The sequence below is a fragment of the Drosophila innubila genome, chromosome X (genome assembly GCF_004354385.1).
Source record: "Drosophila innubila isolate TH190305 chromosome X, UK_Dinn_1.0, whole genome shotgun sequence".
In the NCBI taxonomy this organism is placed as follows: Eukaryota; Metazoa; Arthropoda; class Insecta; order Diptera; family Drosophilidae; genus Drosophila; species Drosophila innubila.
The window spans coordinates 21832407-21848139 of NC_047626.1; the positions used below are offsets into that span (position 1 = coordinate 21832407).

The 15733-nt window shown below is 41.7% G+C and overlaps 7 protein-coding genes across 8 annotated transcripts; 4 read left to right on the forward strand and 3 right to left on the reverse strand.

Annotated features, from left to right (window-relative positions):
* Positions 1 to 118: 118 nt before the first annotated feature.
* Positions 119 to 5744, reverse strand: LOC117794211 (mothers against decapentaplegic homolog 3). Its single transcript, XM_034634758.1, has 2 exons — positions 4920 to 5744; positions 119 to 4097 (listed from the first exon to the last, which is right to left on the reverse strand). The coding sequence occupies exon 2, from the start codon at positions 3718 to 3720 to the stop codon at positions 2191 to 2193; it is 1530 nt and encodes a 509-aa protein (XP_034490649.1). The 5' UTR covers positions 3721 to 4097; positions 4920 to 5744; the 3' UTR covers positions 119 to 2190.
* A 751-nt stretch (positions 5745 to 6495) lies between these two features.
* LOC117786245 lies at positions 6496 to 7649 on the reverse strand. The gene has a single exon (XM_034624394.1). The coding sequence runs from the start codon at positions 7518 to 7520 to the stop codon at positions 6546 to 6548; it is 975 nt and encodes a 324-aa protein (XP_034480285.1). The 5' UTR covers positions 7521 to 7649; the 3' UTR covers positions 6496 to 6545.
* Positions 7650 to 8039: 390 nt separating this feature from the next.
* LOC117786239 (phenylalanine--tRNA ligase alpha subunit) lies at positions 8040 to 9711 on the reverse strand. Its single transcript, XM_034624380.1, has one exon. It carries the CDS (start codon positions 9605 to 9607, stop codon positions 8114 to 8116), a length of 1494 nt encoding a protein of 497 aa, XP_034480271.1. The 5' UTR covers positions 9608 to 9711; the 3' UTR covers positions 8040 to 8113.
* A 317-nt stretch (positions 9712 to 10028) lies between these two features.
* Positions 10029 to 10825, forward strand: LOC117788276 (gastrula zinc finger protein XlCGF71.1-like). Its single transcript, XM_034626997.1, has 2 exons — positions 10029 to 10111; positions 10195 to 10825. The coding sequence occupies exons 1-2, from the start codon at positions 10029 to 10031 to the stop codon at positions 10823 to 10825; spliced, it is 714 nt and encodes a 237-aa protein (XP_034482888.1).
* Positions 10826 to 11404: 579 nt separating this feature from the next.
* On the forward strand, positions 11405 to 13032 carry LOC117788189 (gastrula zinc finger protein XlCGF26.1). Its single transcript, XM_034626868.1, has one exon. The coding sequence runs from the start codon at positions 11430 to 11432 to the stop codon at positions 12852 to 12854; it is 1425 nt and encodes a 474-aa protein (XP_034482759.1). The 5' UTR covers positions 11405 to 11429; the 3' UTR covers positions 12855 to 13032.
* Positions 13033 to 13227: 195 nt separating this feature from the next.
* On the forward strand, positions 13228 to 13797 carry LOC117785446 (zinc finger protein 202-like). Its single transcript, XM_034623455.1, has 2 exons — positions 13228 to 13307; positions 13372 to 13797. The coding sequence occupies exons 1-2, from the start codon at positions 13290 to 13292 to the stop codon at positions 13786 to 13788; spliced, it is 435 nt and encodes a 144-aa protein (XP_034479346.1). The 5' UTR covers positions 13228 to 13289; the 3' UTR covers positions 13789 to 13797.
* A 129-nt stretch (positions 13798 to 13926) lies between these two features.
* Positions 13927 to 15498, forward strand: LOC117785433 (zinc finger protein 664). Of its 2 annotated transcripts, none has more exons than XM_034623443.1 (2): positions 13927 to 14538; positions 14601 to 15498. In XM_034623443.1, the coding sequence occupies exons 1-2, from the start codon at positions 13963 to 13965 to the stop codon at positions 15345 to 15347; spliced, it is 1323 nt and encodes a 440-aa protein (XP_034479334.1). In that variant the 5' UTR covers positions 13927 to 13962; the 3' UTR covers positions 15348 to 15498. The 2 variants fall into 2 exon arrangements, with proteins under 2 accessions (XP_034479334.1, XP_034479326.1); XM_034623435.1 differs by having other exon boundaries at positions 14598 to 15496.
* Positions 15499 to 15733: the final 235 nt, after the last annotated feature.

Consider the following 15733-nt stretch of genomic DNA (forward strand, 5'->3'; position numbering starts at 1 on the left):
TGTGTTTGTGTTGGTAATTGTTATTTTTTTGCTTTTGTATTTGCGCATATACATGTACATATATTTGTTTAATTATTTTTCTTATTTATTGGTTTCTCAGTTACAGTTGCATTTTATCTTTTGTTTCGTTTTGCACTTACGTTTGGTTCTGTTCTACTGTTTTTCATAAGTATGTAAGTTATGATGTCTGCCTTTCTCTATTTCTCTTAATTATTATAACATTACATCTGTTACATTTTAGCAAAAATATGCATATACATACTTAGATGTGTCTGTGAGTGGTACTATGTGTGAGTGTGTGTAATCGAGCTTTTGTTCAAGCTCAACTGCCGTGCGCAGCAAACAACTCTGGCAACACTAAGCCGAGCCTTGCATACACGCAGTGGCAACGCTGACAACTGTCAAAGCGCAGCTTAACGAATACAAATACAAAATACATTGTAAGCTTTGTAACGGCAACAACAAAATGCAGCATTTAAATGACATTGTTGTTGTGCAACACTGACACACGACTGTTAATTTCCTTTAATATTTTGCTTTTAGTTTTGTAACAGAGGAAGAAATAATATATGGTAAAAATATGTAAACAAAGAACAGTATTAAATTTATAACTTAAAAAGATTTTAGATTTCTATGACATAGTCAACATACACACGCATTTTAAATAAGCTAGCGAATTTAGTTGTAGAGACTTAAGATCTAAAATCAAAGGAAAGACAAAAAAAAAAAAAAAACAAGTCAACTTGCCACACAATAACTGCACACTTGGTTATAAACTAAATAAATTTGCCCCTATTTGTGTACTTATACCAGGCACTGTAAAGGGGGTTGCATTATCAATATTAGACTCGGTTCAGTCGCAATATAAATCGCATTATCTTGCATTTGAGTGTATACACAAGTTTCTAAGTTGTTGCACTTCTTTGTCATTTCAAATATTTAAATATTATATTTTGACTTTAACTGAAATTACACACATTTTTGTATGAGGTTAGGTTTGCTTACAGTGTGCAGTTACATACATACAGTATGTCAAGTAATTGATTTAACAATAATAATATAAAATAATTTTTTTTTAAATAGTTCAACCCAATGGATTAAAAATTAGAAAAACAAACCAAGAAATGTTTGGAAAATAAAATAGGCGAATTTTTAAAATTTGTCAAAGCAGTTACTTGAGTAACTGTATATTTATAGGGCAAGTTACATTTGTTTTTTCTTTGATTTGTTTTTTGTTTTTTTTTTTTTTGACTTAAAACGAACTATGCGTGCTTCCTTTTTGTTGCTTAATTACTGTTAATTTAAGATTTTAACACACACATACTAAGCGAAGAATCTAAACGTTAGAACAACATTCATATGACATATTTTCATTTTAAAATATTTATATATTATATATATATATATATATAATTTGTTTTGCAAGATAGCTCATATGTATTGTGTGTGTGTATGTGTGTAAGCTTCAAGCTTGATAAATCCCAGTTTCTGTTGTTTTGTTTTTGTTCCGTGCTATGCTCAATCTTAGAAAAAACGTTTCCCAAATCACCTGAAGTTTTGTTTCTTTCACAAAGAATTTTGAATCTCTATCGCGTGAGCGCGTTGTGCAACACTGTTACACAGCATCTCTATTTGTTTTTGTTTCTCTATGTTCTATGTTTTACAAATGTTGTGTATAAAATGTCGAGTTTTGCTTTAAAATGTGGAGCTGCCCCATTCTTATCAAAAGTTTTGGCTTTCATGTCTCTCAATCTCAATTCTCTGTCTCATCATCTCTCATGATCTATCGTTCCCCCCGACTTCCTGCCCTGCTATGCCTACACACTAAAGTCCTACGCAAAATACATGATCTTGTATGTTATGTATTTGTATGTATGTAGATGAAGATATATAGAAGTTCTCTTTGTATACATATATATATATATATATAGATAGATAGATATATTTCTGTGTATCTGTATCTGAGCAACACTTATTTTCAAGTGCTCACTTTTTTTAAATGTATCTTTTTCTTTTTACGTTTTGTTTTCGATACTAAACATTACATATTTTGTGTAAATGTTAAAAAAAAAAAAAATATAGGATTTATAGTGCATGTACATATAAAAGTATTATATAGATCGATCGAAGAGCTTTGTTGCATTGTTTGTTGGATTGTGGCTGTTGCATGCCACACACACACACACACACTTATGACATGGAGCTGCAGGGCAAGCGGGGCGAACCCATTTGGGTGAGTACCCGATCCAGCCATTGGAGCGGTCCATTCAGATGCAACTCAATCCAGCAGGGCGTTGAGGTGACCGTCTGTCGACGGTATTCAGCACCCCAACCCTTGACAAACGACATCCGGATGGTGCACATGCGTGTCAGCTGATAGACCGCCTCAAATCCCTGCGATACGGATTGCGATAAAAGTGCGGCAAACTCTTGATTATTGAAGATCTTCAAATTGCAACCGGGTGGAATTTTACAAACTGTGGCCGGATGCCAACCATAACGTTGATTACAATTGGGACTCTGCACAAAGATGGATGAATCGCTGAGGCATTCGGCAAACACCTCGCCACCAATATAATAGAGACGTACACCTTTGCCGATATGTCGACGCGTCTGCTCGACCACCTCATTCCGATTGACATTGGAGAGTAGGCCCAAACAGAAACGCTCCGAATTGGATGGATCGGTGAAGCCGTCAACCGTTATCGATGGCTGGGAGGCGTGAAAGGTTTCGCCCACCCGTGTATTTAGCTCATAATAGGATATGGAACACCAGAAGGCCGGCTCATGGTACATCACTGGTGCGGCATCGGCGGGCGGTGTTAGCCTCGACATGTTCATATTATCATTGGCATCAATTGGATCGCCATCTTCGCTCATATACCCTGGTGGCGGTGTGCCCGTATTGGGTATGCTGCTGCCCACACTCAATACACTCGATTGTGAGTCCATGTTGCCCACACCAAATGATAATGGCGAGTGTTGTTGTTGTTGCTGCTGTTGTTGTTGAAGATGATGTTGATGTTGTTGCTGCTGCTGATAGTGGCTACCAGTGGCAGCAGTTGCTCCTGCTGCTGCAGCCGATGCTGCTGATGCTGTTGTTGTTGTTGTGCTGCTGCTGCCAACGCTGCTGTTGCTGTTGCCACCACCAATACCACCACCACCACCACCCAATTCCATATACTGTGGCGGACTCAACGATGCGCTGCGTATTATTGCAGCATTATATTCCGTATTATTTGGTATCTGATGCGTATGCGTATGATTATCCAGCGGATAATCGACTATCGAATCGGGTGGCGTTGGCAGCGATTTTGGCACCAATATCGATAGCTCAATCTTTTTATAATGATACGGATTAATGCAGATATCGTCTTTGCGCAAATGGAACGCGTATTCGCAGTGATCCAGCGGCTTCAGTTCATTCTGTGACTGCAGATCGGGCCAACGCCATAGGCGGCAATAGATGACGTGTGGTAGACCCTTTCGCAGGCTTTCGCCGGTGGCAGCGGGTTTGCTGCGCGGCACAGTCACACACCTGGTATTGCAATTCTGTGTGGATATCGCGCGTTCCAGTTCCTCAATTTGTGAACTCTTTTTGATTTTCTTCACCAGATTCCTCACTGCCTTCTCGGACCACTTGCCCTCGACGCTGTTGTCCTCGTTGCCCTTTTTAAGTGCTAACAAACGTTTAACCACTTGCGGAGTGAATGGCAACATCTCACAACACTGGACGACTGCTGGACACCTAGACCGCGCCCCTTCCCCGCTCACGTCTACCACACAGACACACGCACAGAAACACGCACACAAACAAAGCTGTGGTCACAACTTCCAACCAAAAAATGAAATGTGCCTCTGGCCCACCGTCACTCCGCCTAATGCCCTCCAGTCTAAACTAAATCCTTTTGTAATGCTGCTGTTGCTCCGTTGCTCCACCTGCTGTAGTTCCTCCTTCTCCTTCTGTTACACAGTCTGGAATGAACTTGGCTGCGTGTTATCCAACACTGTTCCACTTGTTTTTGATGGTTTTTGTGGATTCTCTCTCTCTCTCTGTTGATGTGTCTGTCGTTTGTTTTTGTTGTCAGCCAGCGTTTCTAAAAATGTTTATAATAGTTAGTATTCGTTCTCTTTCTAATTAAAACTTGATAATTTGCATGCATGTGTGAGTGTGTGTGTGTGTATTTGTGATGATATCCCCATAGTACGTGCGACTGACTGCCTGATAATAATAACAAAAAAAAAAAAAGCATGGCACCATATCATGACAATATTTGTGATAATTACGAGAGTCTGTCTGCATTAAGGAAGTATAATCATTTTTAACGCGATTTTATTTTTGATTCTTTTTTTCGTTTTATTAATTTTATTAACAATAATAAATGCAGCTGCTGTGCAAGACGTCGAGGTGTGCAAAACTGTTTATCTACTCACATACACACATATTTATGTGTATATTTGTGTGGAAGCATTTGACGGGGGCGTTTTGTGCCAAGGTCAACTGTCTGCAAAGGCAGACGCTGTGCGTAACTGCGTGACTGGAAGTAAACAAGGACAAACTATCTAATACTTTCCAGCGGCAACAGATAGTTACATTCACTGCACACACATACCTATATATACATACATATACATATATAGATGTACTCTTTCCAAAAACTTGATAAGAATCGTATAATAAATGCTGTAAATTAATTATAAATGAATGAGCCTATTGCAGGGTATTTTAGTTATAAGCTTTGCTCAACCTTAAATTTCCCCCTTTCCCATAAGCTTATTAAAAGTTGACAAATTCCAGCCTCTGAATCTGGAGCAGATTGACACCAAGTGCATAACATGAAATAAAGTTGCAAAAGAAACAAAAACTTACACACACACTCACACATGTCTGCATTTATGTATGTATACATGTATATTACCTGCACAACGGTTTCCACATGTAAACAGCAGCAATGACACCGGTGCCTGCACTAAATGCCTGGAAGCTGGATGTGAATGATGGATCTTTGGCAGCAGCACAAAACAAAATAAAATGCAGCAACAACGCGAACGCGAATGCGAATGCGAACGAGAACGACACAATAACAGCGGCTTGGGGAAACGGGAACGCACACTTCCACTTTTTATATGCAATTTCAACTGAGTGTTGTGTTTGTTGCTTGTTGGATTTTGAGGGGACGGTTAACCGAACAGCGGCGTTGGCGACGAAAACGACAGCAACGTCGACGGCGATGGTACCGGAACCGGGCGCGTACGTCAAGTTTTTATGTCTTTCAATTCATTTGTGGGGGAGGGACGGGATGGTCGCTGATTTCAATTTGTGTATGTCTTGTGCGCGCGCAAGAAAGTGACAGCTAGACACACATACACATACATTAACACAAGACACACACACACACGACATGCACACACAATTTTATATACAGCGAAATGTTCCTGCTGCTGCTGACCTTTCACACTTTATGATTACTTTTCTTGTACCCTTTCCACTTCCACAGCTGTTTTGATCACAATTAATGTCAGCGATTTGCTTGTTGCCGTTATTCGATTAAATTGTGCGTTTTATTGCGTCTGAAGCCCGAGATCTATGCCGAAAAAGCACACTGTTCGTCGTTCGCTGTGTCTGCTGTTTTGTATTTCCACATACATATACGCAGTTCTTATTCGCATTCTCTTCTACTGCTACTGCTGCTTCTTTCGTCTGTGTCTATGCCTGCTGGTGTGTGTGCGTGTATTGTATTTTCTGTGTTGGTGGTTTTGTGTGTGTGTGTCTGTTCTTTTGTCTGAAATTATGTATTCAGCAATAGCGATGTATTTATGCTTATCGATAGTGCACAAATATCGATGATACCATAAAACGGTCTATCAACTGCTAATTAAAATATATAAAATTTTTAAGAGATAAATACATAAGTGCTGCTAGCTTTTGATACCAAAAAAAATGCTGTTTTTAACTGGAATAACAGGCCAAAAAAGCTAAAAAAAAAAATTGAAGAACAAATCTTTCAAAAAAAAAAGGGAAACTTATGCGCCCACAAATTTAATGTTCTTTACTCTGTGCGCATTAAAAACGGGCAAAAATGGTATAATGTGTTTGTCAGAAGGAGGTGTTGCAGACCCCACAATGTATAAATATTCTTGATCAACTGCCTATTCGATATATGATATATCATACTACGATGGTGGGCGAGTAAAGCTAGCAGGGGGCTTAAAGTCTTTTGTCACTTTGAAAACATTGTTACCATTGGCGCCGGCTTCTGGTAAATAGATGATAGTCTGGCCAAAACTCGTGGAGATATTGGCAAATATGTATCAATAATGAAGCTGCCACTTTATTATACTTTTTATGTAACCGTTAAAAGCGTTAAAAAAAGAGCCAATTACATTTATAAAAAAAGCCAGAATTTCCGCTTCCCGCAATTCCCAAATTTTTCCCGCAATTGGTCTTCAAAAACAGCCAGATTTCACGGGGAAAAAGCTAAATTTGCAGCAGTGATATACATATTAAATAATTTTTAATGTCAACATGTACATTTATGTTAAGACTAGGTGCGTGATATACGCCATGATTTCTGCAATGCCTCTTTGACCTTCTCATCGGGCGACGGAGTATCGAAACAAAAGCGTTTTATATTGGAGCCGTAATCCTCTCGCTTGCACATCTTCAAATGCAGCAATTCCAGTGGCGTAACGGCGTATTTAAGTTGCGGTTTTCGCGGTTTTGGATATCCCACAGTCCTATCGATAAACTCGCCAACAATACTTGATTTCACAACAATTTGAATGATAGGCGATTCAGATTCCGTTTCCATTCCGTCCGTCTGTCGTTTCTTGGACAGTATATCGACAGAGAGGCGATTGCGCAGGATATCGCAGCTTATGAATGGAATATCAAAATGCTCCGTAACTACAGCCGTCCTGTTGCGTACCTTGGTTGCCGCCTCGCGAGGCAGTGCATCCTTGTGGACAGCGATAACTGTCTTGGTCAGATCGATGAGAGCTGTAGGTTGTTCCTGCTGCTGCTGCGGCTGTTCCCTTAAATATTGGCAATCGTCTGTAGTAATCTTTAGTTTGTTGACGTCTCGCTCTAATTGGTTAACTGCCAAAGAATTGTTTTGGCTGTGCAGTTTGTTGAGCAACGGAATATTGAACTGCGGCTTATCCAGCGATTGTCCAGAAGTACGCAACTTGGGCACACTGATGCTGCCCCTTCCAAGTCCCAGTCCCACTCCTATTCCCATGCCATGGCTATCGTTTTGCTCTCGACGCCGTTTGATTTCATTGAGCAGCATCTCATTGTGGGCATCTGCTGCACGATGCTGCTCCTCCTGGGCAGCGATCGACTCGGCTGTCATGTCCGTCATGTCAGTCACCCGCTGTGGCACCTTTAGCTGTGGTATTATCAGTTTTGGCAGAAATGCACAATATGATTTTGTTGCTCCACTGGCATTTGGAACAAATTCAGACTGATGAAATTGTGTATTCTCCTTGTCCAGTTGTGGGTCGTTGTTTGCCATCATGTCCAGTGACGATATTACAAAACACAAAAATTCAATAGTTCAATAAACAACAAAAACAAAAATGACTTTCTTTTAGATACTTCTCTTGTTTACGTTTTTCTTATGGCTACACAAACATCGATATGTATGGTTTTACAACTGTTCGATAAATCAATGTTTTTCGATACATCTATAATTGTACGGTAAAATTTGTTTATAAAAATTATAAACACTTAATTGCTTTTAATAGAAAACCTAGTATATTGAACACTTTCTATGATATTTAAATTTTAGATAAGGCCTTAGATAGTTTGATTAGTTTTAACAATCGATGTTGTAATCTTGATTTTATTTGATTGCTATTAGTCGGAAATATGTCTGTTTTAAATATATATTCTGCTATTATTATTTCTTCTAAACTATGCAAGAGTGCAGGCAAAAATGCTTTCCAACCAGAAACAGCTATATTTTCCTCTAAACAGTTGGCAGCACAGATAGTCAGCCACGACTATTTGTTGACGGGCAGTGTTGCAAAACAAATTTGGTTTATTGTGTTTTATTGTATTGTTATCGCGCCAAAGTATACTTTCAAATGATTAAAATAGCAAATGCAACTAAACATGATCCAAGCGGCAAATGGGTCCCTCCTCCACCATTTTTAGATCGACTTTCGGTCCAACGAGATCACGAATGTTATTAATTCCATATTTGATCATTGTTGGCCGTTCCAGTGACAGTCCCCAGGCAATGACATTCACATTCTCCGGTAGTCCCATGGGCAGCAGCATTTCCGGCCGGAATACACCCGAGTTGCCCACTTCAATCCATTTGGCCAGACCCGGATGATAGCAAAAGATCTCCATGCTTGGCTCCGTATACGGATTGTATGCTGGCTTGAATTCCAACTGAGTGATGCCCAATTTACGGAAGAACTCATACAGTGTGCCAATAAGATCACCAAGCGTTAGACCCACATCAGCAATGACACCCTCCACCTGGTGGAACTCGGCCAAATGAGTGGCATCCAGTGTCTCATTGCGGAACACTTTGTCAATGCTAAAGTACTTGACTGGCTTGAAGCCGCCTTCCTGGTTCGCCAGCTTGAACAACATCCGTGCACTGACTGCGGTTGTGTGTGTGCGCAGCAGATTCTTCTGTGCCTCCGCCAGCTTCCAGTCGTAGCCGTAGCCCAATGAGCCGTAACCGCCATTCGAGTGTACGGCCTTCACACGCTGCAAGTATTCCTGTGGGAACTTGTGACTCTGCGCCGGATGATTGATGAAGAATGTGTCATGGGCATCGCGGGCTGGATGCTGTTGCGGCTGGAACAGTGCATCAAAATTCCAGAACGATGATTCCACATAGTTGTTGGTGGGCATCTCCGAGAAGCCCATCTCAAGAAATATTTGACGAAACTCGGTGCGCACCTTGAGCAACGGATGCAAATGTCCGCGAGTCGGAGGCGCCCCCAAAGCATCAAAGTTGTATGCCTTGAACTTGAGCTGCTCCCACAATCCGCTGGACAGCATGTCCATGGTCAGATCTGTTTCCAGCTTAGTCAGCGTGGTGGCAAACTCTGGACCCTTGGTCAGTACGAAGCTCTTGGTTGTCGTCTCTTGCAGCAGCTTGCGCTTCTTGTAATCGGCCACATCTTTGGCTGACAATTGCGACTTGCCACTGGCAACCAGCACCAGTTGCTCCTTCACATTGTCGACAATCTGATCCACTTTGCGCCGGATGAGTGGCGGATTCACGCTCTTATCTAGCAGTATCCAGCCCTGGGACATGGCCTTGCTGAAACCCACCTTGGCGTTAGCTCCTCCGGCTGCCATGAGAGCTGCCTGTGGAATTCCCTCCGACGGCACCGAGGCATACACGATGGCCTCATGGCTGCCCTGCTCGACCACCGACTGTCCCTCGTCGGTGAGTCCGAGTGTCTTATGCGTGGCCGTCTCCGCACTGACCAGTTCGCCATGTGCCTGGATGCTCTTCAGAGCGCCAACAACTTTCTGATGGTCCACATTGAATTGCGTGGCAAGGTCCAGAGTGTCAACTTTCTCCACGCTCTCCAGATGTTGTAGAATGCGCTCGGTGAGATCGGGATGCATGCTGGGCGTTGTTTCAGCGCTGGCTGCTCTCAACAATTCACAAATAATGCAGACGTATGCGAATTTTGCACAATTGTAATCCAACAATTACAAATCGCGTGTTGCTCTTGTCGATTAAAATAATATATCGTAACACCGGTCGATACCGGTATCGATACACATATCGCATGGGACAGCAGTTCAGCACTAGTGTTGGTAATTGCGCAAGCATTTCTTGTTTATTTTGATTCTTCATTGCAAATAGAGAGAGAAATGTTGAAAGTTGTAAGCATTAACACAAAATGTGCCGAAATCTATTGCAACGCATTAATAGAGCCGAAATTCACCATCTTTTGCATTTGTGGCAAGTCCATGCTGGAGTTCGCTGAATTTAGTCAGCACTTTTTCACTGACCATTTGCATGAAGCGAAATATACCAACAATGCTGAAGATCAACAGACAGTGGAAGCAACTGGAAAGGACCCTGAAATGGAATGCCTGGAAGAAGCAATGCTTGTACTGCCAGTGAGTTCAGCATCTCCAACGTTAACAGAAAGCGAATATGATACGCTTAACACAACCACAAGCAGTGTTGACGTTAATTGCAGCGAGACGTGTGAACCACAATCGCTTAATCAATCCAAGCGTCGTCCTTATAAGCCGCGCAACAAGCCAAATATGTGCACATATTGTGGACGGACATTTCGGCGTCGTTATTTGCTGGACACACACATAAACATACACACTGGCCGCAAGCCGCATCAGTGTGAAATGTGCGGCAAACAGTTTCGTGCCGTTTCCACATTAACGCGACACTTGCGAACGCACGAACAGCGCAAGGAGCAACAGTGTAAACATTGCGAAAAGCTTTTCACCCATCGCAGTGCTTTGCTTAGCCATGAAATGCGACACACGCAGATTCGTCGCTTCGCCTGCAGCAGCTGTGATAAATGCTTCTATACGCGCAATCAAATGGATACTCATCGCCGTAAACTGCATGCAAATGTCGCTGCTGCCGATGCGTCTGACACAATTGCCGCACCCACGAATTTACCGTTTGCCTGCGATCTGTGTAGCAATTGTTATCGCAGTGCATCCATGTTGAGCACTCACAAGCTTAAGAAGCATTATCGATTGGCCAAATACCGTTGCGAGCAATGCGATAAGAAGTTTGTAGATGCCGAACGCTTGCAGCAACATCAGCTAATCCATGTCAATCCTGAAGCCCTAATAAAATAACTAGAATTTGATTAATTAAAAGTCAAGTGCTTTAATACATTGTTACTTTTTTTTTTCTGCATCAGCTGCATTATAACTCTTCCACTTTTAATTGTAAACGCTTAAGCTTTTGCATGTTTAATGTACAAATTAAAATTAATTAAATTAATTAAATTAAAATTAATTACTCTGGGGAACTTTTAAAAATTCGCTCCAATCTATTTTTTGTATGTCCACCTTATTGTAACTTGCAGTGCAGTAAGGTGTCAAAAGCCCAACAACCATTTGTGGCGGACTATCGAAATCTGATAGGTAAAAGCAAATTAGCGTTTTAAAAGCATTTGCAAATGCACAAATTTATTAAAGATCTTATCTGTATTGTAATATAACGCAATTTAGCCAAAAACCTTCAGAGCTTTTGAAAGATGGCGCCAATGCATTTTAGTAAATGTAACTTACAGTGCTGCAAAGTGCCAAAAGCCTAACAGCTGTTTGGTGTCGCCTATCGAAATCGAATAAGAAATACCAATTTTGTTTGCGTTGCTTTGCACACAGAATTGAGCTACAATTTCAAAACAAACAAATGTGTAGTAGTTAGCAAAAAGTGTAAACAAATAATTGTATAATGCTTAAAGCACTCAAGCCGGACACATTCGCTGGCGTTGCGAATGCCAAGTGCGGTGAGGTGTATTTCCAGAGCTTAAACAGTTATCGCATTGACTGCGCCTTCTGTGAAATTAAGAGTTTCGTGTTTGCCGATTTTCTGCTGCACATACAGAACGAGCACTTTGAGAATGAGCTGCTCAAGACAGAGACACTGCAGCCGAAGCAGGAGCAGTCGATGACACAACAAGTCAATGTCAGTTCCTGGCATGAAGTCAACAATGGAGCCGACCACAGTGAGAATGAATTTAATGCTGACACTAAACCGGACAACGATACTGGTGAGGATGAGGATCACGATGAGGATGATGAGGTTGTGGATCCAGTTGATGTGTCCAGCAGTGCCATAGCTATCATGAAATGGGACAACGGCAGGGAGTCAGTGCGTCACACGCGCGCCTTGAAAGTCGACTACAATGAGGAGTCCGATATGGAGCACACAGATTCGGAGCAGAGTAAATCACTTAAGGTCAAGAAGGAGCAGCTGGCCTGCACGCACTGTGACAAAAGCTATCAAAGCAAAAAGTTGCTAAAGCGTCACATGGAACGACAGCACAGATTTGACGTGGATTCAGTCTCAGATTTCAACGGTGAGGCTGATATAGAAGTAGATGTAGATATAGACGTGGACGAGGACTACGTGCCTCCCAAAGTGCACAGTTCGAAGCCCTCCAGCGAATACAAATGCGAGCACTGCGACAAAGTCTATCAGGGCAAATACACGCTGCGACAACATATGAAACGGGATCATGATCATGCCAACCTGACCGAACCCGAATCCTTCATCTGCGTGGAGTGCAATGCACAATTGCCACGACTGCGACTTCTCGACGAGCACATGCTGAAGGTGCACGGCGGTGCGGCATGTGTGATCTGTGGCCGAAGGTACAAGACACGCCACGACCTGAAGCGTCATCAGTTGCTGCACTCGAATGAGCGTAATGTGGCATGCAATTATCCGGGATGCGAGAAGCGTTTCTTTACCATCCACCACTTGCGCAATCACAGCAAAGTCCACTCCGAGCAGAAGAACTTTGTATGCGAAAGCTGTGGCTACAGTTGTCGCAACAAGGAAACATTACGTGTCCATTTGCGGAGTCACACCGGCGAGCGACCATTTGGCTGCAAGGTGTGCGACAAGCATTTCCCCTCCCATTCCGGACTGCGGGAGCACATGGCCATGCACTCGACGGAACGGCCGCATGTCTGCAAGGTGTGCGGTGCAACATTCTCCCGCCAAAAGGGACTCTATCATCACAAGTTCCTGCACACGGCCACCAAGCAATTTGTGTGCAAATTGTGTGGCAATGCCTATGCACAGGCAGCTGGTCTGGCTGGACACATGCGCAAGCATCGCAATGATGAGCTCAACCTGTCACATTTCTAATCGCTCCAATATGTTTGAAATTCTCTTCTGTTATTTGTTATGGTTTTATGTTTACGAACTCAGGCATAGGTTAGGCTCATTCATTTTTCTACTGTTTTAACTTTAAACACACAACTACACAAATGTGTATAATGTATTCTAAGCTATTAAACGTCTTACCACATACATTTTTTTTAAACATTTCGTTTCATTTCAAAAGCCCCAATCGTTGCAGCTTTATCGCTTGCACTATCGATAAGCAGTCCGTTTCTATCGAACTGTTGTAGCTTGTGTTACCGATAAAATGATAGATTTGTACAAGGTTTGCACACGGGGGAAGGGGAATCGTTTAATTTTAGCCGTTTTTTTTTGACAACAATTAATCGATCCGCCAAATGCCAAATCGCACGTTTAATGTAATGCCAATGATTAAATTTAGCATACACTCGCGAGACAATGGACAGCGAAGCATTTGTAAGTAAATTGCGTAAATTCAATTTAAGCATTTCTAAAATGATTATAAACAATTTAAATGCAGCAAGAGGTCGAGAAAGATGCACTGCGTCATATGTGCGAGTATTGTGGCTATAGGACACGTATACGTGGAAATCTATTAGTTCACAAGCGACGACATACGGGTGAGAAACCCTTTTGTTGTAATATATGTAATGCAACATTTGCGGCACAATATCAACTGACAACACATAAGGAGCTGCACATTGATGCCCATCAGCGGCGTAGTCGTCACATGTGCCAGGATTGCAATTTGGGATTTTTGAGTGCGCGCGCTCTATATCACCATAGGCCGCTACATGCAGATGTTAAGAAATATAAATGTACAATGTGTGATAAATCCTATGCACAGGCAGCTGGTTATGCGCAGCACAAGCGTTGGCACCGTCAACACAACGAGCGGGCAACAAGTACAACGAAATCTGTTGAAGCAAACGATTAAAATTAGCGCGCATAATTACGTTAGCCAACACTATAGTTAATTCGATACTGCCGATACGGCAATGTTGTGGCTATCGAACTGGTGCTATCGATATTTCATGTTGACATTGGCCTTGCTGTTGAATTGTTTATGTTTGTATTTATGGCAATATAATGAAATAAAACCAAACGCATTATGTTAAAGCAGTGTCTTATCAATGTGGACTTTTCGCGGCTGCATGCCAAGCAGCAATCACGCCCCAAATGTGGTGAGATATTCTACGAAAGCGATAATGAATACTGCAGCTTCCAATTGGTTTGTTGTCTGTGCGAAATGAAACATTTTGCATTTGACGATTTTTCAATGCACATACGAAATGTGCACTTTGACAAAAATGGCAAACCACGCACAACAACCCAACAGACAGTCAACACACATCCTGAACAACAGCTGCAGTTCATTAACTCAACTTCGCAGTCCGTGCTCGAAGGGATTACCAATAATGACAATGAATTTCTGTCGGATGAGGCTGAGTCTGATGAGGACGCTGACATTGCAGATGCATTGGACAAGACGGCATTACGGATCTGCGCATTTAATGAAGTCAAACCTGAGCCGGCACCGGCGAAAATTGAGAGTGCGCACTTTGAGTGCAATTCTCAAAGCGAAGATGAACTGGACGCTGACTGCAGCACAACAGCTGGTCAAGAGTTTAGCGATGCTGAAGCTGATGACGCTGAAAGCGATCTGGAAACTCAATCCGTATTTCAAGTAAAGTAAAAGTATTGTCCTAATCGAGCATTGTTAACTTAACTTATTTCTTTCTGTAGAAGCAACGCCAGCTAAAGGAGTACAATTGTGAATATTGTGCGGGAAAGTACACAACTATCAAATACCTAAATATTCACCTCAAGATGAGTCATCCACATCCCAAGGGCTTCAAGTGCAATGATTGTGATGCCACATTTGATGTGGATCGCGCCTTGGAGTCGCATCGACGCAAGGTACATACGGAATTCACCTGTAAATTGTGCGACAAGATCTACAAAAGCTCACGGACACTATTGCGACATGTCCAGGGACACTCGGGATTGCGACAGTTCAAATGTGATTACGATAACTGTGGCAAATCCTTTGTTAGCCAGCACAATCTCACCTCGCATCGACGTGTTCACAGCACGGATCGGAATTACGTATGTGAATTGTGTGGTTATCGTTCACGATATAGGGATGCATTGATTGTCCATCGTCGCACACATACGGGCGAGAAGCCTTTCAAGTGTGACACCTGTGCACGTTGCTTTGCCTCCAAATCCCTGCTGAACGAGCATCAGGCCATGCACTCCACCGACCGACCATACAAATGTGATAAATGCGAGGCAACCTTCTCCCGTCCCAAGGCTCTCTATCATCACAAGCATCTGCACCTGGGCATCAAGAAGTTCAAGTGCAAGATCTGCGGTAATGCCTATGCCCAGGCAGCGGGTCTATCCGCCCATATGCGGAATCACAAATCTCAGGCGGTCAATGGTATCGCTGAGGGCGGAACTACGAGCACAACAATGTGTCCTCCTTATTAGCTATCCAGTTGGATACCCAAGGACCTGGCTACCTGTTCATCATTTCATTTTAACAAATGTATTAATGCATCTTACCAGAAATAAGAATATGCAATTATCATAAGTTTTTCAACAATTTTTTTTTATTTTTAAAAAATGTACTTTTTTTTTCTTTTATTATTATTATTTATGTTATTTATTAGTGTACATATTTTAAAATGATATAATTTGTATTCATTTTTTTAAGCTCAATCATAAGCACAACATTTTTAAATAATCAAACATTTTTATAAAATTGTTTTATTATTTACATAGTAACATTTGATATAATCTAAATGTCAATAAACTTGTTTAAAAATAAATTCATTGAAAATCAGCGTTATAATTTCCATAGAAAATGTATATAT